We start from the raw sequence: 25,724 nt of genomic DNA, 5'->3' as shown, positions 1-25,724 counted from the left end.
AACAAATTTGCATGAAAACATGCATATATTCACTTATCCAGAGCATGTAGAAGGTGTGGTGCCACTGTCCTTCATTTCAAACAAAGGAGTGACCAGTTATGTATTTAGTGAGAATTTTAAAAACCATTTCTCCTTTCTATTTTGAGTAGAGTATTAGCACTTGGAGGTATCATTTGAAGGCATGATTTTTACCACTAGTGTAGATGTTTCACTATCTGCAGTTTAAGAAGTAACAATATAAAAGCAATTTTGCAAAATGTCTGTACTAAAAATGAACTGTAACAAAATTGGTGATCTCTTGCTTTTCACTTTAAAAGAATACATCAAATCACTGCCATTTTGTCATGCATCTTAGAAGTAAAATCACAGCAGAGGAAAATGTTATTACAGGTTTATTATGTCTCAAAATATAGAAATATATTCCAACAGCATATTTTAAAGAATAATATAACAATAATCTTCAGCTTCTTAGTCTCAAAATGGTACACCATTATTTAAAAATATATTACTTAATGTACCCAAAATTTAATATCCATCAAATTCCATTCAGAATAAATTGAGTTCAAAAAAAGCATATCCGCCTACCCAATTTATAAAGAAACCAGTAAATTTTTGAAGACAACCCAGAAATCTAACCATTCCAAAATGGTAATTCAGATGGAGACATATTTTGCCGTACACCCTTGTGCATAATCTGCAACTAAATGTAGATATGTAGGTAATGCCAGTATAAAACAGAGATGGAAGTGTAAAATGGAACTGTTCTATTAAGAGGAAAGAGTTCCCAAGACTGAAATCAGGACTGCTAATTTATTTTCTTTTTTTAACTGAGTGTATGCATAAAAAGGATTTATGTATTACTCCAAAAGCAAGATAAAATAAATTAGTTTCTGCAAAAACGGCAGCTGCACATTCACATGCATACACACAGTCACACGCACACACCGATTTTATCAGTCTGTAATAATCTGAGTTTTCTGAAATATATTTTAAATAACCGGAGAAGTCAGAGTTACATGAATAGACTGTCTAAGGAGAAACTGATACGTCCTATGCATTTTTTAGCAACTCTCTGAGAATGGTTTAAATGAAGCATTTTTAGTGAAGTCAATTCCTGATAAAAGCATATATTATAATTAGTCATGTAATAGAGAGAAAACTGAGTTTCTGTTTTCCCATTTTCATAACACTAAAACAAAGGAGTGTCCAAAGACATTAACTGTTCTTAATTCAAAATAAGCATATATGTAGTGGTGGTGGAAATGTAATCTGTAATTGGTTATGCAGTTCACAACCACAGGATTTGATTTGAGGCCAAAAATTTAGGGAGATTAAAAAGTTATTATATGGATTTAAGAATTATAACAAAGTTACAATAGTTAATGCAAAATAAAAGGAACAATATCCCACATTGAGTCTCATTATTTAAACTAATTCCCACCCGATAGAAAAGCAGATGAGACTGAAAGTAGGCTGCAAATTACCCAATGCCTTGTTATGAAAGGTGTTTTTCATCTTTTTCTGAAAACAACCACCACTAGGGACATGACTTTTGATTAAAGAAGTGACAATTGCATACCCAATGCCTTCCCTCACACACTCACAAAACACATCCAGAAGTAGGAGCTAAATAAAGCAAAGCCCTTCCATACTGCATCTTCTGTATATTTTGTGTATATAGTGCATATACTGTGTATATAATGGGAAGGATTGTGTGGTTTTTGTTTGATTTTACCTTGTGGTGCTATTATAAAAATACTTGCCAGAGCAGCGTAGTAGATAAGAGACTCATATGATTAGAGGTAAGAATGTTGTAGTTCAATTTTTAGTGTTAACTTGGAAAGTCCTAGATAAAGGCAAGAGTCTGTCTACACAGAATTTCCGAAGCCTGGAGCCTTTTGCAAACTCTGCAGCTCACAAGCCAAAAAGTAACATACTCCTCCAGTTACACTCATTTTGTTAAAGAAAATAGTTATAACAATTATGTGCAATTTTTTCACTTCTATTTTCTATCTACTATTTATTTACTTAAGCACTGTTCAACATTTCACTTTTTCTAATGGAGCAGAACTTCTAAAAGAAAAAATATGTTTAGTCGAGCAGTTTTGTTTAGTTTTTTTCCCTGTGTCTTTTTCTAAATAAATACCTCGCCACAGTTTTCATTGGCACAATATGATCAAATGTATTTTAGTTCCTTTAACAATACAAAGCCATTACAGAAGTTCTGGAGTTTCTAGTTTTAAAAAATTCTGTACAAAGGTTTTACCTTAAAATATTGAGACAGAATGAAACAGATTTCAGCATGGTCCATTGAAAAACTAGTTTGTGAACTTCTACTGCATGGTGAGGCGACCCATAAAATAAACGGTTCTGAAATTTTGCTCATACAAAAGAAACTATATACTTTTAAATAAATAAAAGCTACTATATACATTATACTGTACAATTAAATGAGAGATGACATGAAATGGAATAAATTTAGGCCTGCCTTTTCATCAGCAAGGCTCATATCTTGACTTTATTACAATTTTGAATAAACCCCTCTGCTTTAGATTATCTTTTTATTCTAGTGGCAGCCACATGAACGCACCACCATATTCCTGTATTTTTTTAAAATAACATTGGAACTGTCATCAAAGTAGAGCACGGAGATTGCATTCAGTTTTGTTGGTGCACAGCATGGCTTCGGTACATGATCAGGGAACATCAAGTGAACCTGAAAGATAGATAAATACATAGCTCATATGTCAAACAGAGAGGTACAAGGACAACATCAGTGGAAAACATGTCTTTGCAATTCAGAGAAGGCTGTGGTCACAAATTTTCCCTGGTTAGTAACTTTAAAGCACAGCTTACCTCCAGAGCATTGCTCTGATTTCAATTGCACGGGCAGAGTTATACAATAAAAGCAGATGGAGAGATAAATGAGGAGAAGTGGCCAAGACAGAAAGTTGGTTTTCAGATGAAATTTAGAAAAGAGTTGGAGTTAGGCAGCTGCTCAGGAAAACATTTAAACATATTGTGCGTGCCATCTTTGGGGAGGACAGTGCTTAACATGAAGCAAAGGCTCGAGCCCTGAGTCCCACCAGGACCCAAGCATGTGTGAAAAAATGCTTTCCTCTGTTGGAATCTCAGCATGGAGGAAAATCTGTTACAGACAGCAAAGGTTGTGCAGGCAAAGGCTCTGGAACTGTTTTCAGCCTATGAAATGGTAAGATATGTGCTTTTAGACAGTATGAGTGCATTTTAGGGTCTTATCTACATATCAGTGGATCCAATTCTACTTCCACTGAAGTAAAAATCGATTCATAAGGTGGGTGCCAGCTGGACAAAATGTCTGGGGAAAGGGCTGAGGAAGAAAAGTCTTTGTGTTCTCTAGGCTGAAATATATCAATGAAAGGTTAAAGAGAAGGAAAAGAGTTTTGAACAGCATCCCAGAATGAACAAGATCTAGTGGAAATATCTGAAAATGGGGGAAATACAAGTTCTTTGTACTTTAAAGAAGGTTGAATGTAATATTCTACACATGCTGAAGACTTGGAAACTGGGGAGGCCAGAGAAGAGGGAGTTGTAATAGAGAGGGCAAGAGATTATTAAGGCATGGATGAAGACTTCAGCAGTAATAGGTTTCATTTGTATGTTAATCTTTGTAAATCTGTTAGAGCCATCTGTCTTGCAGTGATATAAGCTCAGAGCCTTTGCCAGACAACAGAGAACAGTCTATCAGGAAACAATTTTTACATAACTTTTACCATGAGAAGGTCTTTTGAAATGAGCAATAATAAATCCTGAAGTAGCAGTTTAGTAAAGGTTTAGACACACACTTAAAAATGGTTTAACAAATGAGCAGCAAAGCACTGGAGAAAAGAATGATTGTGCCTCATCCAGGCAGATGTTTGCCCTGTCATAAATCCTGGTTCCACCAGCCTCTGCCACCCCAGCTGGAAGCTCCGTGGCCCCGCTAACCATGGCAGTGATGGTCACAGGCTTTTCAAGTGTTTGTTAGCTACAAATTCAGCACGAGCCAACCTGCTGATCCACTGCCTCTCATGACCAGGAAGTCAGCGCGTCTCCTGAGCCTGATCTGGGGGTGATGAAGAAAGCTTATAGAACACATTAAATGCAGCCTATCTTGTATTTATATGGATCTGTATCATCTGTTTGCCTAAGTTCAGCTAAGAAAAAAGGAGAGAGAGAGGTACTGGCCTAGCATTTCTCCCATTCTTATTACAAAAGAAAATAAAAAAAGAGTCAGCAAAGTTTGGAGGGGTACCAAGGAACAATCATTTCCCAACCCCAAAAATGGGCTTTTTCAGAATGGTGTAATCAGTATGGCCGGGAGATGAATACATTTAGATTAGGGTGGGGTGTATGAATAATTGTTTCCCAAACCATCCCCATGTGCACACCTTGTGTAAATCTGAATTTTGTATAATTTAAACCAGAAAGCATTCAACTACTGTTATCTCATCTAATTTATGTGCAGCTAAAATTTAATTAGCCTCATGATTTTTTGGCTGCACAACTGAATGCATGTACTGTACATGCAGAGGGAGACACAATTCCAAAAAGGCCATAATAATGGGAAAAATTTGACTATCCAATTTAAAAAATAGGACAAACTACACACATTTCTTAACAACTGGAAATTAATCATTTTTGGACACAAAAGACACATAATAGAAACTAACGTTGGGCCAATTCTTATTTAACAGTCCATAATTGCAGGAAGGAACTCTAACCTGGGGATCTCACTGATATTGGCAACTTTTCTGGACAATGTTTACATAATGCTAAACTATTGCTTTACTGATCTATTTCTTTTTATCTCTGAACTGTTCTTCATTGTCTCCTAAACACATTGCTGTATTCCTTGCCAACTGGCATTTTCTGTTTCCTTTCACCTGAACCCTTTAACACACTTCTATTTATTTCCAGCCTGACATTTTCCCTTCTTTTTATAAATCTTACTGACTTGAATTCTGGTATAGAAGAATAATGTTGCATTGGTGGCTGGCCTTGAAAGGGTGAGTAAACAAAAGCTGAATGGAAAGGAAAAGGTCTCATCATATGATGAGTTTTTAAAAATGTCCCTGTCATAGAATCAACCAGGTTGGATACGATCTCTGAGATCATCAAGTCCAACTCTTGATCCAACACAGTCGTGGTTACTAGACCATGGCACTAAGTGCCACATCCAGTCTCATCTTAAAGACCTCCAGGAGCGGCGAATCCACCACATTCCAATGTCTGATTACTCTCTCTGTAAAAAATTTCTTCCTAATATTCAACCTTCTAGAAATACTTGATGATTTTCACAAACAGAATTTGGTTTCTATCAGAAAGATATCAAACTTCATTTTTGTTTATTTGCTTTTTTGTTTTTGAGATGTTTTTTTGGTGTGGGGATTAAATTTGACGGGGGTTTTGGGGTGATGTCCCGGGATGGTAGTAACTGCACTCCTTTCTGAAGGAGGAAAGGTTTTTAAGGCCCAGATTTTTTATGTGAAAATCAAAGAAAAAGATCATTTTCCATGGACAGATCTGTCAGCATAATCTGATGGTCAGGATACTTTGCTATCAGTTTATATCAGAGGGAGCTTTAAACCCATGTTTCTATAATTGCAGTTGAGTATCTTGACCTTTCCAGAAACAAATTAGAGATGGCAACCCTTTCCTGTTCTGATTTTGTACTGCTGCTCCCTCCTTGTTTATTATCCCTCATTCCTCTGCTTCTTAATCATTCTGCTAATATCAATGCTAATACCAGTTCTTCAGCCAACATAGGTGAAAAATCAATTTTTTACCAAACCAACCAGACTTCAGCCTCACAGCATTACATTTAGGCATAGTCTAAAGGTCATGATTTCTGTAGCTGAATGCTGCCAGGGTAGAGGAGGCCTAGCCAGCTGCCTCAACTAAGATCATCTTTTTGGCTGCTTTTGTTGAGGCACAGGAGAAAACATAAGAAAAACCAGAGGCAGAAAGCTGGCTGTGAATCCCCTTTTACATGTACCAGGTTGAGCAAGAGATCCGAACACACTTATTTTTAAATTGCATTTATAAGCCAGGCATGACTGAACACAATTTCTTACATGCCAATGCATCTGTTTGCAAAGCTTCACATTAAATTACAGTGTAAGTATCTCTGCCAACAGTCGACAACAAAGGTCCACAGAGTGGCCAAGTGTCATCATTTCTGGAAGGTATAGCATGTAGATGTTAACAGTGGAGTTCAATAAGCTGAAAAACTCTTGGAAGTCAGACCAGGGGGCCCCCTTTGTTCCTAACAATTCTCCAGTAACATGACACAGTACTCTCACGTGTAATCGCATTTAAAATGGAGGGGGAACCTACACACAGGCCACTCTGAGCAGCTCATCCTCTCCCCAACATAATCATCAATGCATGTTTTCGAAATGGGTTATCATTTACCCAGAAACAATCAAAATTCAATAGTAGTAAACAAAAGAGTCAGACCCTGAGCAAAGACACTAACAACTGCATAATAAGCAACTACAACATAGGCAGAGGCATACCAGAGTCTGAACAATGGCGTGGTTTGTTGCGTTCATGTGGGCATTGAGGGGGAAAGAACACTCTCCATCACAGTAGAATGCAGCGTAGCCCTCTGGTGCAATAATCCAATCCTAAAACAAGAGCAAATAGATCCAGTCAATATTTTTTTTTCTCACTGAGAATTTGGAACTATATCAAACTAAGACTTGTTCAATGACAAAAGGAACTTCAGAAGGTGGCATGTGAAACAACTTTTTTTTAAAGTAATTGCTTTGTTCATGCAGAACAGAGATGAAAATTAAATTAAACTTAAAAATCCATACTGAATACCAGTTAATGAGACCATAAGGGGAATTAAAGATCAAAATACATTTGTAGAATACTTTTTCTCCCAAACCAAAAATCTTGAGCATTTCTTGGTGCAACAAAAGTAATTAAAATGCATTCTCTTCCTTCAGCATACTCAATACCATTAACTGTATTATTGCATGAAACTGAGGGTTGCTAGTAATTATGTGTTGGCATGTCAATGAACCATGCATTTTGAATGTTTCTAGCAACACAGTATGGGCAAAAGACCACAAGAGGGAAAATATTTTAAAATGTTAATGAAAGTTGTGTGTTTAGTTTGCTGAATTACTCCTTTGCCAGGTAATGGAAGTGCTGCAGGAAGGACAGAGAGGATCAGGTACCTACTTCCTAGGGTTTGTATCTTTTTTTTTTTTTGTATGTCATTTCACCCTGGGTTTTGCTGATCAAATACTGTACAGTGTAGCTTTGGCTTTCCAGTTGAAACTTTTAATTCTTAAGGTACTTTTTGGAATAAAAATATATTTTCTTTTCTCTATGGCCACCTTGGCCACTGTGGCCACTCATCTGAGAACCTTGCACATCTTGGAGCATATCAGAATTTACTGTTTAGAAAAATTAAAAAGCTGTTGATACCTTTAAAAAAATCTGTGATCTACAGAGACACAATGTCTTCCTTGTTCAGTAGCCTGAGTTCAATACCACAAGCCTGCTCTGTGGCCCTGGATGGGGTTATTATGCTTTGAAGACTTGGGAAAACAGCCTCTGCCTGCTTCTTCAGGCTGCTATGAGGATAAATACACTACAAAATATCAGATAGGATAATAAGACCATACGAGAATCTGAGCTAGATACATAAAGGATGAGCTGCCACCAAAGAGATAGCATACTTTTTCTTCTCATAGACTTCTGCTCCTGGAGAGTTGTCTTAAAATAATTCAGAGAAATGTGAAATGCAAAGACAGCCATCTCTGAATTCTTGCCTACATATGCAATATGTCTAGGTTATAGGTTGCTGATGGCCTTCTTGTTCTTTCTTTATAGAGAGTTCCTTGCTTTCTGGAAAAAAAACCTAGATCGATGTCTATTTTCTTTTCTTGTAATGCCCCTCCTCTGACTTCATGACCTTTTACTACATTTTTCTTTGTTACTGTATGGCAGGATTCCCCAGTTTTCCCCAGAAATTATATAAAATTAGCTATGGTGTTATGAAGACCACTGAGCAGTGATCCAGGATTTACTTCTCTAAGGATCCTACCCCAGTGAAATCTCTCTGACCTGCAATAGACAGCACTAAACCAGGTTGAATTCAAGCATAAATTAAAAAAGTTGCATTACTTGGTGTGGGTATTTTGGTTTCATTTACTGCAGATTCATTCATATCTTGAGTAATAGTTCAAATTTATCTTTATGTGAATGAATCCAGATCATAAAGCCACAAATGTATGCAATATCTTTGAGAGAACAGCTAAAAAAGGTAAAGAGATAGTGAGTGATAGCAATACTGATAGGGATTTTTTACAAGATGCATTTAAAGAATTTGTCTCTCATCCGTGATATACCAATTACCAGAAAGAAAACAGGGTGTAAATAATGGGGGACTGTAAAATAGATAGTCCCAATTGGAACTGATAGGAAAAAGCATTTATAGTCATACCTGCCATCCTAAGTCTCGGAAGCTCACATAAAGTTCATGTTTCTTACATGCTTGCTTTTGCTCGCTCGTGTTATAATCTACAGGAAGAAAATAACATTAATGAATTTTCTAGAAGCATTGCTAGAACTGACAAGATTTAGCTATTTTTGAGATGCTGACCAAACTGTACAAAGGAAATAAAAACCATACTGTCATTTATATTCCTAGGGTTAGTTGTAAAGGTGATGTTTACTTGGACATGCAGAATGAACACAGACAGATTGATACAATTTGTGTACACAGGCAAAATAAGACATACAGCATTAGGGGAAACAGGTTTACATGATGTCTGTTTGCTGGCTAGCTGGGTAAGACCTCTGATAATATGCACACAGGTAACCAAAGAGGACAAGGAAGAGCCTGATCCAAGATATGGGGAAGTCATCTGTATGCTGGCACAGTTATAATTGCCAGGTTAAGAAAGTAGTCCAATTCAAAACATAAATTAACAATGATAAAAATTGTCCCGAAACAACAGAATTTCCCAAAGTTTGTAATTTAAACACATAATAGGACATTTCATATGCCTTCATTTTTTACCATATTTTCTGGAAATATTCGCTACTTGATGATCTTTAGTTGGTAATACTAATGTAAACAAGTAGATTAACAGGTGCTTTTTAAAGGACTGAAAGTTTCTGCACTGTCAGAGATGTGTCAGGATAGGACACAGAGAACCATCTTCCCTACATGCTTCTCCACGACAATTGTAATCCTGGAGAAATTCTAGTACTTGTTCCTTACTGCTCCTTAGTAATAGGAAAGGAAGGGAACAGGGTCATGCCTTCATCACATTATCACCACAGAGCTGGTTTATAGAGCTATTCAAGTGATGCCATAACTGAGGTATGCAATAGAGCAGGGAGTACAGGCTGTCTTCTCCGTTTCCAATTAAAGAATGCTTAAAGTGAATTTTTTGGACCAAAATAACCATTCTGGAAGGAAAAAAAATCACCAAAAAAATTCACAACAACAAGAAAAAACAAACAAACAAAATCCCATAAGACCCAAACAAACAAGGAAAAACAAACAAAGTCTTCAGTTCCAGGAAAAGACATTTCTTTAGGAACATTTTTTTTAACATTATAAGCCCTGAGGCTGGAATGGGAACATCTCTGAAATTATCCTGAAAAATTTCAGGATATTTAAGAGATAGAGGCCTTTTCTCACATAAAATGAAAGGAAGGGAGTTCTACAGACTGTGAGATAACTTATGTAGTTCTTCACTATCCTTATGGAAAACTCTTCCAAATATACAGCCTAAAGGAACTTCTCTGCAAATTTTACAACTCCTTCTCCTCAGCTGTCCTGATCTCTTCTTTCATTGCTTCTCTGGGTTCTCTTCAGCTTCTCTATGTCTTTCTGAAGATGTGATGACCACAACTGAACACAGTGCCAAATTAAGTGAAGTAGTTATTTCATATTATTTTCAGGTTGTTTTCTAGTAGTATAACTCAGAATAGGAATTTTGCAGCAAAACCACACTGTCAAATGGTGAGCTTCAGAATCTTTTTTTATATATTCCTGCCTAGTCACCTTAATAGTCTGTTGTAGTTGTACAAATCAATGAATAAAAAGCAGATTTTGGGTGTGAGGATGTTGATGACACCAGCAGCGTGATGGGGCTGCAGCAAACATAGTACAGTACAGTCAGGATTCTGAGGGATGACATCAACAAGAGCATTGCAACTCATTGCAAGTCAGGCAAGTATGGCACAAAACCACTGTGGCTGACTGGAAAACTCTTGACTGAACTCAAATTCAAATGAAGCAAAAGTAATGTGAAATTGGGATGAACTACACAGAAAAAATATAAACACATTGCCTGAGCATGGAGGGACAGATATTAGGAAAGCTAAAGCTTAGCTGGAGTTGAAACTCGTGAGGTCATCAAGAAGTACCTCTATAGGCACATTCATAGCAAAAAGAAAACATAAGAAAAATACAGATTTGTGTTCAGTAGAGTGAAGGACCTAGTGATAAGGACTCAAAAAGGTTAAGGTACTCAATGACTTCGTCTCGTTTTTTACTCGCAAAATTTGCCCTTAGGACTTCTGAGTCCCTGACCCTAGTGGCTGAAGTTCTATCCATAGTAAAAGAAATAGAGTTAGGAATTAGTTAAACAATCAAGATACATGAGTCCGTGTAAACAGAAAGGATGAATTTCAGGGTGGGGAATGAACTGACCAACCACATTGCAAAGTCACTTCCTGCCATTTTTGAGTGTTCATACACTGGAGGATTTTTCCAATTATTCAAAATGGAAAATGTCACACCCATCTTCAAGAAGGCCAATCAGCTTAACCTCAGTTTCTGGGAAGTTTGTGGAAAAAATTCTTGTGGAAACTGTGTCCAGGTACATGAAGAACAAGAAGGTGTTTGGGAACAGTCAGCATGAATTTACTAGTTCAAACTCTGCCTTACCAACCTCGCTGTTTTCTGTGATGGGCTGACAAATTTTGTGGGCTTTTGAAGAGCACTGGGTATTGTTTCCCGTGTTTTTAGGAAGGTTTTGGATATGGGTCTCCCACAATATCCTAGAGTCAAATTGGTCAATCCAATCAATAACTTGGGATAGGTAAGACTATACTGGATGGAAATTTGTCTAGGCTGCTGGGCTCAAAGGGCTGGTATCAGTGGTACAAAGTCTGCTTGGCAGCTGGTTACTAGGGGTCAGTACTGATGCCAGTACTGACTAACGTCTTTGTTAGTAATTTGGACAATAGAATAGAGTGTGTTCTCTGCAAGTTAACAGAAGATACGCGATCTGGGAGGAGTGCTGAATCATCCAAATTACCAATAAAAGGTAAAAGATTCATAAGAGATTCAACAAGATGTCACTCAAAATACCCACACAAATTTTTCTCTTATTGATAACATGCTCTTTGAATAGGCTTTTTCTTTGTTTTTTAAACAGTCTGTGTACCTACTTTCTGTTGAATACACATAGGCCCCAATATGACTCCCAAAACAGTCAAAAGCTGTCCACAAGTCAAGGTATGTCCATTTGTAGTACTAAATAACCATCAGGGATATTAAGTTAGGCTTTCTGATCTATAATACCTCAAAGCCTCATCCTTTTTTAAAGATGAACACTTCATTCTTTCCTATGGTATTTTCCTAGCCCTTCAATGACAGTCATTAAAGGATCTCTGCAGATAGCTGCCATCTCAGATAATCTCAGTTGTCCCAGGTCGTACTGAGTCAAAATATACACCCGCATGCCATGGGAGTTCTGTGTCTTTCTGGAGTAGCAATTAGAAGGAACACAGGATGCCCTAAGAAATCACAAGTTTTCAAAAATCTGTATGTCTTTAATATAACAAAACCCCCTAAATCATACTTTGTTCTGAGTTGCCTGTAATAATCCAATATGTTCTGAAAAACACACTAGAAGTAAGGTGAAGGTAATCAAAAGTAAAGGAACTTTAGCTTTAGAAAAACAGAACTGTGTTTCACTGATAATTCTTTACAAGGATCTATACACTCATTTTAACTCATATCAGTGCTCATAGGAAGTAAATATTGAGCTTTTCCCTCTCAATTATTAGTGGGAATTTAAAATTCATACATATAGAATACAAGTCACTTTGCAAAAAAAAACTGTGACTAAAAAATGTGGAAAAGATATGCATGTGAGAAAGTCAGAAAACTCATAATCTGGTTTTAGATAGCACCCAAGCAGGCAAACAAATGAAAGCTGAAGATTTTGCTTTTGCCAGCTTTCTCTGTTACGACATTTTTTTATTTGAGAACATGTACAGATGTTTTAGTGCCAGGATGTAGCATAAGTCCCTACACTTACAGGAGAAAGTCTGAATAATAAATATGTAAGTCATTGCACAGATGTCACCATTGTCTTGATACTCTGGATCATTTAAATATAGGTTAACTAGCAGTGGATGAGTAGTCACACCAGAACACCTGATAAAATGGTCTGCATATACAGACTGCAAGCCATCTAACAAAGTCACCTATGAAGAAAGTGACGCTTCCTTGAATTCTATCTTTCATATAAGACAAATTTTGTGTGTAATGTAACATTTCATGTAAGTATCAAATGTGACATTTATAATAGGATCTGATGCCAAGGATTCAATTTCACATACTGTAGCTTCAAGGCCCATATGCTTATTCTGTGAAGAATCAGAACTGTAGGCTATTGGGACCTAGAAAATATTGTTCTTCAGCTATTCAGGGACTGCAGTTGGAATCCAAGCTCCTGCATAGTAGGAAGAGCTGTGGAAGGAGGGCAAGAAAATATATATATAAGAAGTTTCAAGAGGACTTTTTTGCAGGGAAAATAGAGGCATGTAAACATGCCTATATATATTATTCCAAAGTACTATATTTTTAATTAATTAGTGTGACATAAATCAATAAAATACAGGAAACGTAGACTTAAATATTGTTTTCTAGTTTTATCTCACTGCATTATGAACAAAAATTATGTAGCTTTGTTTTGCATTTTCCTGATGTAAGTCAATATTCAGTATTTAAATCTGGATATTCTCTAGTGCCCAATTACACTGTAACTCTTTTTACAAAAGGTTAAAAAAATTAAAATTAAGCCAACTTTGGTTTTAAGGAAGAGCTATGTCATGTCCTTTGGGAATGAGTTGTCTAGTTTTGGTTTGGGTTTTTATTAATTTTTTTTTCTACAGTTTGACAAAAATAAAACTGGGCAAATAATAATCAGTTCAATCCTCTGTGCACAGCAGGCAGTTGGAGTCTGAATGCTAAGATTAATTCTGTCTGTCTTTATACTGCATTGAGGTCATCTTCTCTTGAAGTTCTTAGCAACACAAGGATGCTGATTTTATGACTCTGCATCTTCATGAATAATTCAAAAATTGTCTTGTCCATTGGAAGGGAAGAGCTGAGTTGCCCAGTGGAGCTTTTTTTTTTTGATGTGCTCAGAATACAGTAAAGCTAATTGCTGAGGTCCAAGAACTTAAAAAAGAAAAAAGTAAAATACAAAAGGCAGGAGGCAAAAGGAAGATGACAGAAGGCAAGGGCAAAAGAGGAAAAAAAAAAGAGGAGAAAAAAGGGGGAAACCCTCAAGAAACAGAAAATTAAGAAGAAAAAAAGCAAGAAGAAAATGAAGACATGACTTCATAGTGAAGTTGAGATTGATATATAGAGAGAGGCATAACCAAAGCCTGTGACATACAAATGATAACACACCTATCTGGGTCTGACTACATAACCTCTGGCTTTATAAGTGAGCATTTTTCACTGTCAACATCTGTCTTACATGCTGTAGGTACATGATTATGGAACAAGCTTGGAAAAAAATTACCTCCATCACACAGTGACCTTTGCCCATCATTGTGTCTTTTGTGTCAAGTGTCTTGCATCAGGGAGAGGATAAGAATTGAATGTAGTCTATTGAATCTCCCATAAAGATGATGGCCGGAATTCTTTGGTCTTTTTCCCAAAAAACTTTTGCATTGAAATATGAAGGGATGAAAACATACTTTTGAAGTGCTGCTCATTACTGGAAGCTGTAGAGAACTTGGAGAATTAACCTTCTCGCACAAACCTGAAGGGATGCAGCGTATCCCCCACTTCCTGGGGCTTGTGAAGGGGAGGTAAAGGGCATAGTTTTTCCCTGATAGCAGGCTCTCCACATGGAGCCTGCAAAGACTCAATGATTGGAGTAATAAGAACATGTTCTCTTCTCTATGCCTTTTTTGCACACTGGAGCATCTGGATAGAATCTGTACATTGCCTTTGTAGCCTTCAGCAGGCTTATCCACAGTATTTAACGAGTACTGTTGCAATAGCTGTTAAAAGGAAAAGTGTTGTGAATCACTTGTAGTGTGAAAAGTCCCATCAATGATCATTAGCAGTACTCAAATAAAAGAAGTTTGTTGATTAGCGATATGGGGATTGTTGAGGCAAACTGCAAGGCAGGAGCATGGAAGCTGATTTGCCATGGTGCAGGACCTACACCTCCAAGAAGTTTTGCTGCAGAGAATGTTGCCATTTGAGACTGTAATGACTTACCTACCTTCAGCTTTGCCATCTATTCCAGCCTGTCCATATCTTGCTGCCTCCATCTACAGTCAGAGGTTAATGTCCCTGATTTTGATAACAATTGATATGCAATTGCTTCTTAACCTGATTTTGGTTTAACAGTATGGTATTCTTGAACTGCAATCTCTTTTGAAAGAGGTCTGTCATGGATCAACGTAAACAGTGATGTACCTCTACGCTTATGCAGACCTTGAAGATGTTAGGAGAAAATTTGTTTCATTATGCACATTTTCCTAAAGATGTTGATTTTTTTGTTTTACAGCAGCTCTGGAGCACGACTGGATGCATGGACAAGGCTGACATATTTTGAGACTTTCAGACAGCTCTTCCTGAGGTAATTTGCATGTCAATGCAGCTTGCCAGCATGTGTTAAGGTTGAGTTTTTCCCAGGTTAAACCATCAAGTAGCTTGTGTTCTGATTTCCTGCCATAATCAAGAAGGTTTAAGAAATCTGTTCAATTCTCTTTTCCTCATGCACTAGAAACATAGGATTCAATCTGAAAGTGTGATATTTTTATTTAGGTATCATGTCTGTACCAGGTACTTAGATGATTTACCTATCACCCAAAATAATGTGATTCTCCAAATTAGTAGACATTTTCCAGGAAATATGAAAAATTATTTAAATAATTTCTTTGACTTCTTTAGCAACTCAATAGCAATTTGTGGTTGTTGTGGCAAAATTCATCCTTCTGCAAAAAATCGGGGAAAGGCTTTTGTATTACATTAGAGGGGTCTCTAACCTGCCTCTGTCAAGGTTCTGAGATGGATATAAGCAATGCATATTGCTCGTAACGCTTCTCCTCAAATAAGTGAATTCCACTCCCAGGCTAAATTCCTTCTACTAAATAATGATTTGCTTACATGTAGACATCTATGGGGTTTAGGAATAGCATCTATATTGAGGTTTTGATATGCTGTTACTAGATCTGCCATGCTTCTAGAAAGATACATTTTCACACCCTGTTTCCAAAAAGTATAAATGTTTGTTCAAAAGTGAGAATATTTAGAACACGGCTTTATGACTCCAGCTGGAAGGAGTATTTCGGGAAAGAACTGGAGCAAAACTTATTTCAGGCTCTAATGGGACTAAGACATTTTCATATGCATTATTGTCAGTACCTCTCAGGTAGGTAAGGGACCAAATTGACTCCATTCAGGGATATACTGTGTGTTTGCATCAGTACATGTCAGCTGGTCTAAAATCATAAACAGTATACATTTTCTCAGATTGGTTAAGCTTCCTCATTTTCAGCATTCAGATTTTTGTGTTACTTCTTGTCTTCAGCTGAGAGACAGTTTAACAAAAAGTCTAAACATTGTCCCTTTGCTAGGTTTCCTTGACAAGTAGTTGGGGTGCAAACCTTCTCTTTACTGTCTATTTTTTGTTATGAATAGCAAAGAAATCATCCAATTGCCAAATGTGTAGGACTTGTTTCAAGCTCAGATAGAGCCTTTCTTAAACTACTTGGTCATTTAACCCTCATGGACCCCATGGTCTGACTTACAGAAGGCAGATCATGCTCAGGGCCAACATAACAACAGAGGACTGGGAGCACAGTTTCTGGCAGTTCAGCCAGTGAGCAATATCTTGTTGAGCTGCTGTGACTCCATTACATTTGATCAAGTGCCCACAACTCCTATAAACAGACTAGCAAAGCATAGCTTCATCTTACCCCCAACACTTGGCATCCTAGAAGACTCCTGTTGACTACTGGATTTGTTGCGGTTCTGATTTTTCCTTTTATTGTTGGCTGCTCGGACAGAACGGAAAAGCACTTCACTTGCCTTGAAGAATGCAACCATGAATGGTTGCTTTGACTGAGGCCCATGTCTTCCAATCAGGCCAGCAGATTTAACATTGATACTTCGACCTATAAAGTAATGGAAATTGCAAGTTAAAAGGTGAACTTCTGCCCCACCTGAAGCCACAGTGGGAGTTAAACTGCTGACTGAAACATACCAAGGAATTCTCCATAATCCTGAATTACGTGATTAAGAATCCTAACAGCATTTTGTTGAACAGAACTTAAAAGACAAAAAAATTCAACCATTTGCAGAAGTTTCAAGAGCTTTACAGACAGTTTGTTATTGCATAAAATTGCAGTCTCTGTATCCTATATATCTTATTACACAGATATTTTAATTCAATCTCATACACAGATCTATAGAACTCAAAAATAAATGAGCCCCATTAAGGTCTATTTGCTACAGAAAGGACAATGTAATGTGGTCTTCTAATCTTTGCATCATTTCAGTGTGACATGTGGAACCTTATATCCCCAAAGCAAATCAGTAGCAAATAGAAGTGTAGATAATAAATATGCTTCTGCTTTAAAAATAAGTATTGTACAGTGTTACTAAAACTGGTGTTCATTCACCAGCAAAGGTAGGAAGCCATTCAGTCTTTCTAGAGAAGAGAGTTTGAAATATGTGCATTATTGACTCTGGTTCTGTTCCCAGGGGATTTGCATATTTCTTTAAAATATTTGTTCAGTCAGGACTGTGTGGTAATCTCACTATATTATGTGGTCTAAACCTCACCGAAAGAAAGGAAAGCAAAACAAGTCAATGAAACTGCATCAGTGACATTTTAGCAAATAAACCCTTGCTCTTAACAGAATTTATTTTGGCAGCATAAACACTTTTGTGCATACGTGTATTATGCAGAGCCCTTCAACCGTCAGAAAATGAGACAGTGTCATGTGAAGTTGTGCAGCTGTGCTGGGTGGGGGACACAGAGGTCCTTTAAATGGGGAGGTGTGGGCACAGGCACCAAGTGCGCTGTGCGGCATCAGGGCGCCTGAGGAGTCCTCTAAACCGACTGGAAAAGTTTGCTATGCGGGCGACGGAGGAGCATCTGCCTGACAAACATATAATGCTGTTAACTCAATCATCCTGAAAAAGAACTTGCAAACTAGCATAGGAGTAAACCTTATAGAAATAAGCATATAGGTTTCCTTTTCAAACACAAACTTACAGTGGCCGCACGCCAGAGTCTATATTTCTTAAAAAAACTCTATCACTGGCTTAAATGAAAGAGGCAGTTTGATTTGTGGTTAAAGTAGTTTCCATTCTACTTCCACTGTAACAAATGTATTAATTCAGCTCAGACTTCCTCCTTCTGGCAGCCCTTTTGCAGTAAAAAGAGAAATTAGAAGTTCCAGCCAAATACCATACCTTGAACTGACCCACTTCAATACATAAACACTTTTACAACATGTTTATTCAGGTGTAGCACTTTAAATTGGTTTAAGATGTTTCCAGTGACAGAGAGCCCAGCAAAGGCAAGAGAAGAACTGAGAAAGTTAGCAGTTATGGAGCAGAGTAATTGGCAACATATTCTGAACAATTTTGATAATTACTTTTTTGACTGCAAGGGAAAAATATGTTTGTTGAAGCTTCTGATTTCATTTTAAATGGATTTTTAGTCCTGTGTGTTTCTTTAATTCAGTTTGAGTTACTATTAAATGATTCAGTAACATTAATTTCTATATGTTCCAATCTTCTATTGCAAGTCAGATATGAAAAACTGTACAGACTATTCTCTATTCATTGCAACATGGACAAGCTAGCCTCTTACCACAAAGTTCCAGGTTTCCCCTCTTTTCTAGAGGGAATATTTTTACTATTTTTCTTTATTTTTTGTTCCAATGACTCTCAGAATTTTAATTTTATCTGTAAAACATTCATGCCTTACTGGTGGACATTTTAAAAATACTATTAGATTTATATATTGAGGACTGTAAAGATGTGTGAAGCTTTTCTGAATTTAAATCTAGGTTCTCTGAATTTACAATGGTGGATATTGTGTGCGAAGCAAAATATTCTTCAAACCAATGTGAACTCCCTTTAAAATAACTTTTAATATTATTAAGTTTCCTCTGGGTTTCCTTTGGACTTCAGCAATGAGATGACTATTAAGATTCCACAAGTTAAGGCTTACTTGGTTATCCAGGATATAGAGATATACCATAAAAAATTAATCCTGTAACCCACAGCCTTTTTACACAGAGAAAGAGCTTCTGTGACTTTATTCCTTTATTTGCTTGATCTTCTAAGCAGTCAGCATGAGTTTTTAGAACTCATTTGTTTAATTCATGAATGGTATATACACTGGATCTGCTTCTAGTGCAGTCAACAGGAGAACTTTTATTGGCTTCTGTGGGTTCATCATTAAACTTTTCTCTCTCAAATTTATCATATACCTTAGCTTAATTGCAACTTTCAGAAGACGAAGCAATCAAAATATACACTGCCCTTGAGACACTATATTTCTTCCAAGGAGGATCTCTGAAACTGTTTGGTTTGGAAATTCAAACCGCATATGTTGTCTCCATTTTAGGTTGGTTCTTTGCAAAAGAAAGTTTGCATTTACAGACCTTCTATTACCCTTTATTAAAAAAAAATTAAAATGGTGTAGATGTGGAAGATTTCCTTCAGTATAAGAACACAAAGCTTTGCCCCTTCCTGAAGAGGAGGTATTTCAAAGTATCCTGCCTCTGAATGCATCAAGCTTTCTGCCACACCAGCAGCTCCATCTGTGTGCCCTGGTCTTATTAGGTAGTCCTTACCTTTGTTTGTAGTGTGAATTTCAGAGTACGGTAAGAAAAACCTTACTCTAACCTGAACTGCCCCTTGTAGCAAAAAGTACTCATGGGCTTCATTTTTGTAAATTATTTTAGTCTATCATTTCTTGTAGTGTTTAGAAAACTCTTGGCTTCAATGGAAATTGAAAATCCAGGTCTCTCAGGCATGCAGTTGTGGCATTAGAGCAATATTTTCTAAAATCAGCTGAGTGACTCAGGTTAACCTCCTTAACTGCACTTGGAGCTTCCCCCAGATGAAACTCATAAAACCAAAACAGCAAGGTGTGGGTTTCTGCTTCTCTTGAGCATCTCTGAACAAGAATTGAATATGGTCAAGCATTCTGAAAAATGGGTTTGTTTTTATCCTTCCATGTCTTTAATTCTGAGGATTTCAAAGATTTTTCTTCAGATTTTGGAAGAAAGGAAGAAAATACAAGAAACTAGAAATCAGCTTGTGCCTACTCCACTGAACCTAGCATCTGCAATTGCCCCTACACCTAGGGATTAAAAAAAAAAAAGCATAACAGATGGACTTAATGCTGTGTCCGCCTGAAGCCTTTTTATTCTTCACATTCTGGCATGCACTTCTCAATCCTGTTATGACAATTAATTATCTCTTCTACATATTGACAGGTATATTCAGAGACTTAGACTTATTTAAAGCATTATGCTCCAAATTTACTGAACTCCTTAGTCTTTATTCATATGATTCTGAGTCTTTGTCAAGATGTATTTGTGTGACTTGGCATTTAAACTTATTTTTGGCTTTTATAATGTTTGATAGTAAAGTGCCCTTAGCAGTTTCATAAAAGCTTGCATGGAAGTGCGGGTTTGACTCTCTGAACTGAATGAATATTATTTCTCTTCTTGTTCTGTCTGTTTCTCTTCTCTTCACATTCTGTCCCCTTATAATAAAGGAATCACTGCTGCAAAAATAATTGTGAAGTTCAACTTATAAAAAAGTCCTACCTCAAGAATCCTGATGATTTTGTACTTTTCTTTTTTTTTTTACCTACAAAATAGGAACAGCACTTAAGGTGATAACTGCAGAGCTGTTTGCTGTGTCACTATGTCTGCTTTTATGCTGTCCCATGCAGTCATATCATACAATTCTTTTCATGAACTGATCAAGTTCCATCTTAAAAGTTCATTTCCCCCTCAGCTGCTTCAAATGGAAATGCGAGAGCTCTTCAAGCTTTCAATAACAATCTGCCCTGCAGTCCTGACCTGGAAACATCTCCTTGTTTTTCACAACATTCAGAAAGCTGACTTTTTCTGAGATCCCCAGTGTGGATGCCAATGACAGTGGTAAGATTTGTGTCTTGACTGTCTCTTCTCAGGCAGTAAATATATTATGTAAAATATTGATCAGAGACTAATTTTGCAAGACCTTTCAGCCATTATGCATCTTGGCAGGATTTACGCTGGCAACACAGTACAATGAGTAATTCCAAAATCCATTATTTTATCCTGAGTCATCAGACTGCAGCAAACCACTCATTTTGTTATGAAAAAGCAGCACTTATTTACTTTCAAAAGTGTTCAAGAAGCCACAAAAAAACGTTTTACAGATTAACCACTACTTCTATGTCACAGCAGTTATTTTGGTAATAATTTCACATATCTGTAGTTAGAAATGAAAAATTTAGTGATGATGAGAATTCATTTCAGAACGGCTTGCTGAAAAAAAATTAAAATTCCAATGCCACACCTATGGTTTCCTCCTTGTAGGGAGTGACATCTGAAATGAGGATTGGGAAAGGCCTTTTGGAGAAAGACCCAGAGTATACAAGGTCCAAAAACATCTAATATTTGAGAAAAAAACTGCCTTGAGGCTCTGAGTCTGAAAGCTCATGAAGTAGTTTTCAAAATTAGATAGAAACTTTTGTGGCTTCTCATGCCTGAACAGTGTTCTCAAGAGCAATGGGACTTGAAACAAAAGATTTGTGGTAGAGTTTGGCTACCTAAGCATGAATGAAGGCTTATTTAAAAAAAAAAAAAAAGCAAACCGAAAAAACCTACAACACGTATGTGACATATGTATATATAATACATTCTCAACACTCCAGCTCCAAAGTATTTGTTACTGTCTCTATTGTATCTCTAAATAAACTGTTAAGCAAACTTTTCCTTTGGTGGACACATTTATCTATATCAACATAAAATATGTTTTTGAAAAAAGTTTTATGTGTTTTATTAACTCTTCTGCTCCCTGGAGGCTTTAAGGAATTCTGACAAATGGGTGGTCTTGGATGCTATGCTCTGCCTTTTCTAGGTCTCACAGCTTTAGTCAGCAGTAAAGATTCAGCCTTTGTTTGTCAAATCTTACATTTAGTTGGTTTTATTCAGTTCAGCTGAAGGAATTTTAAGTATCTTTTTTTTGTTGACTTTGGTATTCATAAAGCTCTTGAAGAAAGCACTTGGAACGTATAAGGAACTCTGATATGCTGTATAATGTGGCAGTACCATATATGCTTACACAAAAAAATCACATGTAATTGTACACAAGATCACTAAGTGAGTACTTGATTTATCCTTTCAAGTTAATGTACTTAAACTGTGAGTGGCTTGTGGGAGTCCTAGGGCTTCTCTTCACCACTAAAAAATGTGTTCAGGAAGACAATAAAACAAGGAGAGATTAGATTAATTGGTCATCCACCAAAGAATAAAATGGATAAAAGCCTTTTGAATGGAATGAAACACAAATGCCATTATCTCTAAAATAACAGTGTTGAGAAGTAGATGCATCCTTCATCTGTCTAGGGAGCAGGGTGGAGGGGAAGTTGCACAGTTGTACAGCCAGGACCACTGTGCACCAGCATGCAGTGGTGGCAGAAGACAGAGCAGGAGCCCGTTTCACTCACCTCCTTGATTCTTCTGCTTAAAGTCAGGGTGCCCTTATAACCAGGGGTCTGCTCACTTGCTACAAGCCGACACAATGTTGACTGTATTTCTGACCCAGCTGGAAATGGTGGTTACACCTATCTGAGCAAATTATAGTGCTGAATCATCCACTCTGCTCAGGGTGAGAGTGTGCTCCTCATGCACTTACATCCTGTGTCAGCTCCACCACAGAGTCCCCAGCATCTCAGGGCAGTGCCACAGAGACCTTTCCCACGGGGACAGATGCCAGGGTGTCACCCTGTTTTGGAGACTGAGAGAATCATCCCTTCGGCTTGTTTCACATGACACTATTCCTGAGCATGTTTAATTTACTAGTGCAATTTTGGCCAAAGTCAGCTCTGAACCAGAATGTATGTAGCTGTACTTAGGCAGTGCTTGAGCCCAAACTAATAAAACCTGCTGAGGGGCAGGATGTATTAGCTTGGGTTCAGTGCTGTGCTAACATGGCTATATGGCTTCCAGATGGCTCAGAATTTAGTCAGAGCTATTGCCTGCCAAAGTCCATACATATATCAATATAAATACATATATCCTAAGTACCCCCACTATAAGGACAGTAATGAAGGTGATTTTGCTTCTGATACTTTGCCTTGTAAATACCAGATCCATCAAGAGGTTTAAAGGTAACAACCCAGCATCATCTTCCAGAGTACTTGATGGCTGCAATGGTCATGTAAGTTAGGTGCCAAGGTTGTCTAAGGGCAGCTGCGTGATAAGACTGGTAACATTTAGGGTGGTAACAGTGAGGCCAAGACCAATGTAAAATATGCAGCCAAGTACATGAAGCCAGGGTGCTGCCACAGGTTTCTGTGGGTTGAAAGCAAACCAGCCATTCTATGCAACAGTGAGGATATGGTCCTGTTGCCTTTCTGAAGGTTTAGTAGGAGAAAGGGACCTTAGAAGAACCAGGCTGAAAGGAAAAGAGGCGAAAAAAGAAGAGCATGTTTTTTAATTTCTCCCCCATCATCTCTGGAGAAGAACCTCACCTATCCTATATTTTAGGTTCCAAAACCTATTCCAAGGGACACACATCAGAGTGTACCCAAATACATGCTGGAGGAAGAAATGGCCTTCCCCGGGTTCCACTTGTATCAAGGAAGCTATTTCTTTCAAGTTTTTCTTTGCTCTGAGGAAAAAAATCCTGCTGCTTTCCCACCTCAAAGAGCAGGAATGCCCAAAGAAACCTTCCATGGAACTACGTGGTAATAAAAATCACCTTAATCAGCTTTGGTTTTTCAGAGTTGCCAACATGTTCTTCCCTACCGACATGCTGGTGGATGGAAAATAACTGAGAGTTGCAGCAATCTAATAAAAGGCAAGAACTACATGAGTGTGGGGCTACCCAGGATGTTGTATTGAGAGCTCTGTATTTGGAATCTGTTTTATTCTGTGGGTCACCAACAGTCATTGTTACATGTTATCTCCTTCTCCCATTTTCTATAAACAATGATAGATTCTCTTCAGCAATGACATAAACAGAAAAAGGACTACTCTTGTAGCTGTTTATACTCCTTCAGCAAAAGTGATGTTTAGACCATTGCTAACTTCAAATTATAAAAATGCTAAATATTAATAAAAAGGTGCTGATTCACTGGAACATGTTTTAAGTCTTAGGAGACATATTAAATATACAGGAGAAGTTTTGCATGGAGCTTTTTGAATTGTTTCTGCATCTACACTGATTTTATGCTGCAATTCATCTGACACCCATGCATCCATCAGTGTGAAAAAGATCACCTATTGTTTTAAACACCGCAGAGAGTTTTGGTGACAAGAGGAGGGAATTGGCTGAAAGGGGATGCTGCAGAATGTTGAGGAGACATTAAAAAACAGAATCAAAAAACCATGATCCTTAATTTACCACAGCCCAAGAGAAACAGTGCATTATATGTTGACAGCTTCCATATGTGTCATGCAAACCTTTATTCTTACTGTTCAAAATAAAACGTCACATTAAGAGAAAAAGTGTACATTTCATGTTAAAAAGGGATGTATGATACCAAATACTGTCTTAAAGAAAAAAGAAAACACATTCCAATGTCATGCGGCTTTTTGTACTTTTTCAGGCTTTTCAAGGGGAGAAAAATATGAATTACAACAACCAGACATTCTTACAAAGTTGGTTTTTTGCACTGTTATATTAAATAGTTACAATTTCTTTTTATTCCTTATGTAGACATTATTATTACTTACGCACCATCTTCAGGGATCCAAAGAAATATATCTACACAAGTAATTGCCTAAAAAGTCTCTGAAAGATAACTATAAGAAATTATTTTTAATGGTAATGATAACAAATAGTAGCACCCTGGAGTCTCAGCAAATATTGACACCATATTTTAAAGGCGCTTTATGAATAAATCTAAAAATTAATATGTATTTACAGACTTGATTATCCAGGCCCCTAGTGGCACCTAAATACCTCAAACAGGGATCCTCTTACTTAACAGAATCCCATTTAGTTAATGGTCTGTTGCAATAGAAAGGTTAATGGATCAGGTCTTATAAATATCTCTCCAGTTACGGAGGCAGAACTCCTCTACCTCCTGTGAACTCAGCTGACAGCTGGAGGCATGGAGAAACATCCTTCAGACCTGGAGGGCCTGAAGTTCACTGGAGCCAAGGGAAGTTTTTTCGGTTGATTTGAACCAGTCTCTGAGCTTTCACAGAAAACTGGTTGGAGGGAAGGTGGGTGGGGTTTTCTGGGTTATAAACCAAGTCCACTACACACTGAGTCATATATAAAAATTCATGTTCCATCTGTACACAAATGTGTCATTCAACTGCTGGTATTTCTAATAGCTTCCAGAAGTAACAGCAACCCAATAAAAATAATCAAAGCCTTAAGAGCAAAATTGTAAGACTATGAAAGGATGATTTTCCTTATGCTAAGCTGAAGTGGTGCAGCAGAGGTCTTCCCTATAGTTTTGAAAACTTTAGTCCCTAGAAGGGCACTCTTCTTGCATGAATAAGCTGTAAAGGGAACAGAAAGTAAAAGGGGAATTCCCTCCTCAGTCAAGCAGCTGTGTTGAGAAAGTCAAATAAGTGAGGTGCAAAAGGTAAGGCTGCTTATGGCTTTGGAATTTAAAATAGAAAATTATTTACCACCTTTCTGATCTTGGGAGTAGGACAGGGGAAATATTTACGTGAACTATTCTTTTGCAATTTCTTCAGTGCATTAACCTAAAAGTTTCCTTTTACCTGTACAAACTTTCCTGCTGTTTACTGAACAGATATAATTTTGAGGCTAGAACCAACTGATTGGTGGTTCCAGGGTTTCTTAATGAATGTCTTTGATGGATATTTAATTTTCAACAATTTCTGTATTTGAATCTCCTCAAAATAAAAAAGCCAAGGATGGAGTTTATTCTGGAGCAGAAAAGTTGGCCAGAAGGCAGTCCACCTAATTTGGATGCCTGATGGAAGTGTCACCTCCTCAAAATTTTAAGGGCTTTAAGATGGCCTCACAAAACTAGGCTGCCTAAGAGATCCACTCCCCATACAGCCCAAGGTCAGGTGTGGTGCCTACAAATGCTGATTGAAGGCATCAACAACATGGTCTACGTTGCCTTGCTGCCTCCCTTTTCCACTTACTGTACTCCTACAGTATAGGTAATATTAGATGAAATGGTCATCTGCTCTGGTGCAAGCCTGCCAACTCTGTT

General features: G+C 37.4%; 1 protein-coding gene across 2 annotated transcripts in view; it reads right to left on the bottom strand.

Annotated features, from left to right (window-relative positions):
- Window positions 1-381: 381 nt before the first annotated feature.
- BMP5 (bone morphogenetic protein 5) overlaps window positions 382-25,724 on the bottom strand; it is a 55,734-nt gene continuing 30,391 nt past the window's right edge. For both annotated transcript variants that reach the window (XM_008921280.3, XM_018077816.1), the window contains 4 exons: window positions 16,243-16,440; window positions 8,486-8,562; window positions 6,540-6,650; window positions 382-2,716 (listed from right to left, as the gene is read on the bottom strand). In XM_008921280.3, the coding sequence (XP_008919528.1) occupies window positions 2,567-2,716; window positions 6,540-6,650; window positions 8,486-8,562; window positions 16,243-16,440 (536 nt within the window). In that variant the 3' untranslated portion in view covers window positions 382-2,566. The remainder of the gene's footprint in view (window positions 2,717-6,539; window positions 6,651-8,485; window positions 8,563-16,242; window positions 16,441-25,724) is intronic.

The sequence above is a fragment of the Manacus vitellinus genome, unplaced genomic scaffold, assembly GCF_001715985.3.
Source record: "Manacus vitellinus isolate BGI_N305 unplaced genomic scaffold, ASM171598v3 scaffold_4_pilon, whole genome shotgun sequence".
NCBI lineage: Eukaryota > Metazoa > Chordata > Aves > Passeriformes > Pipridae > Manacus > Manacus vitellinus.
The sequence above is the reverse complement of the archived record's forward strand: the minus strand, read 5'-3'. Positions and strand labels throughout refer to the sequence as shown.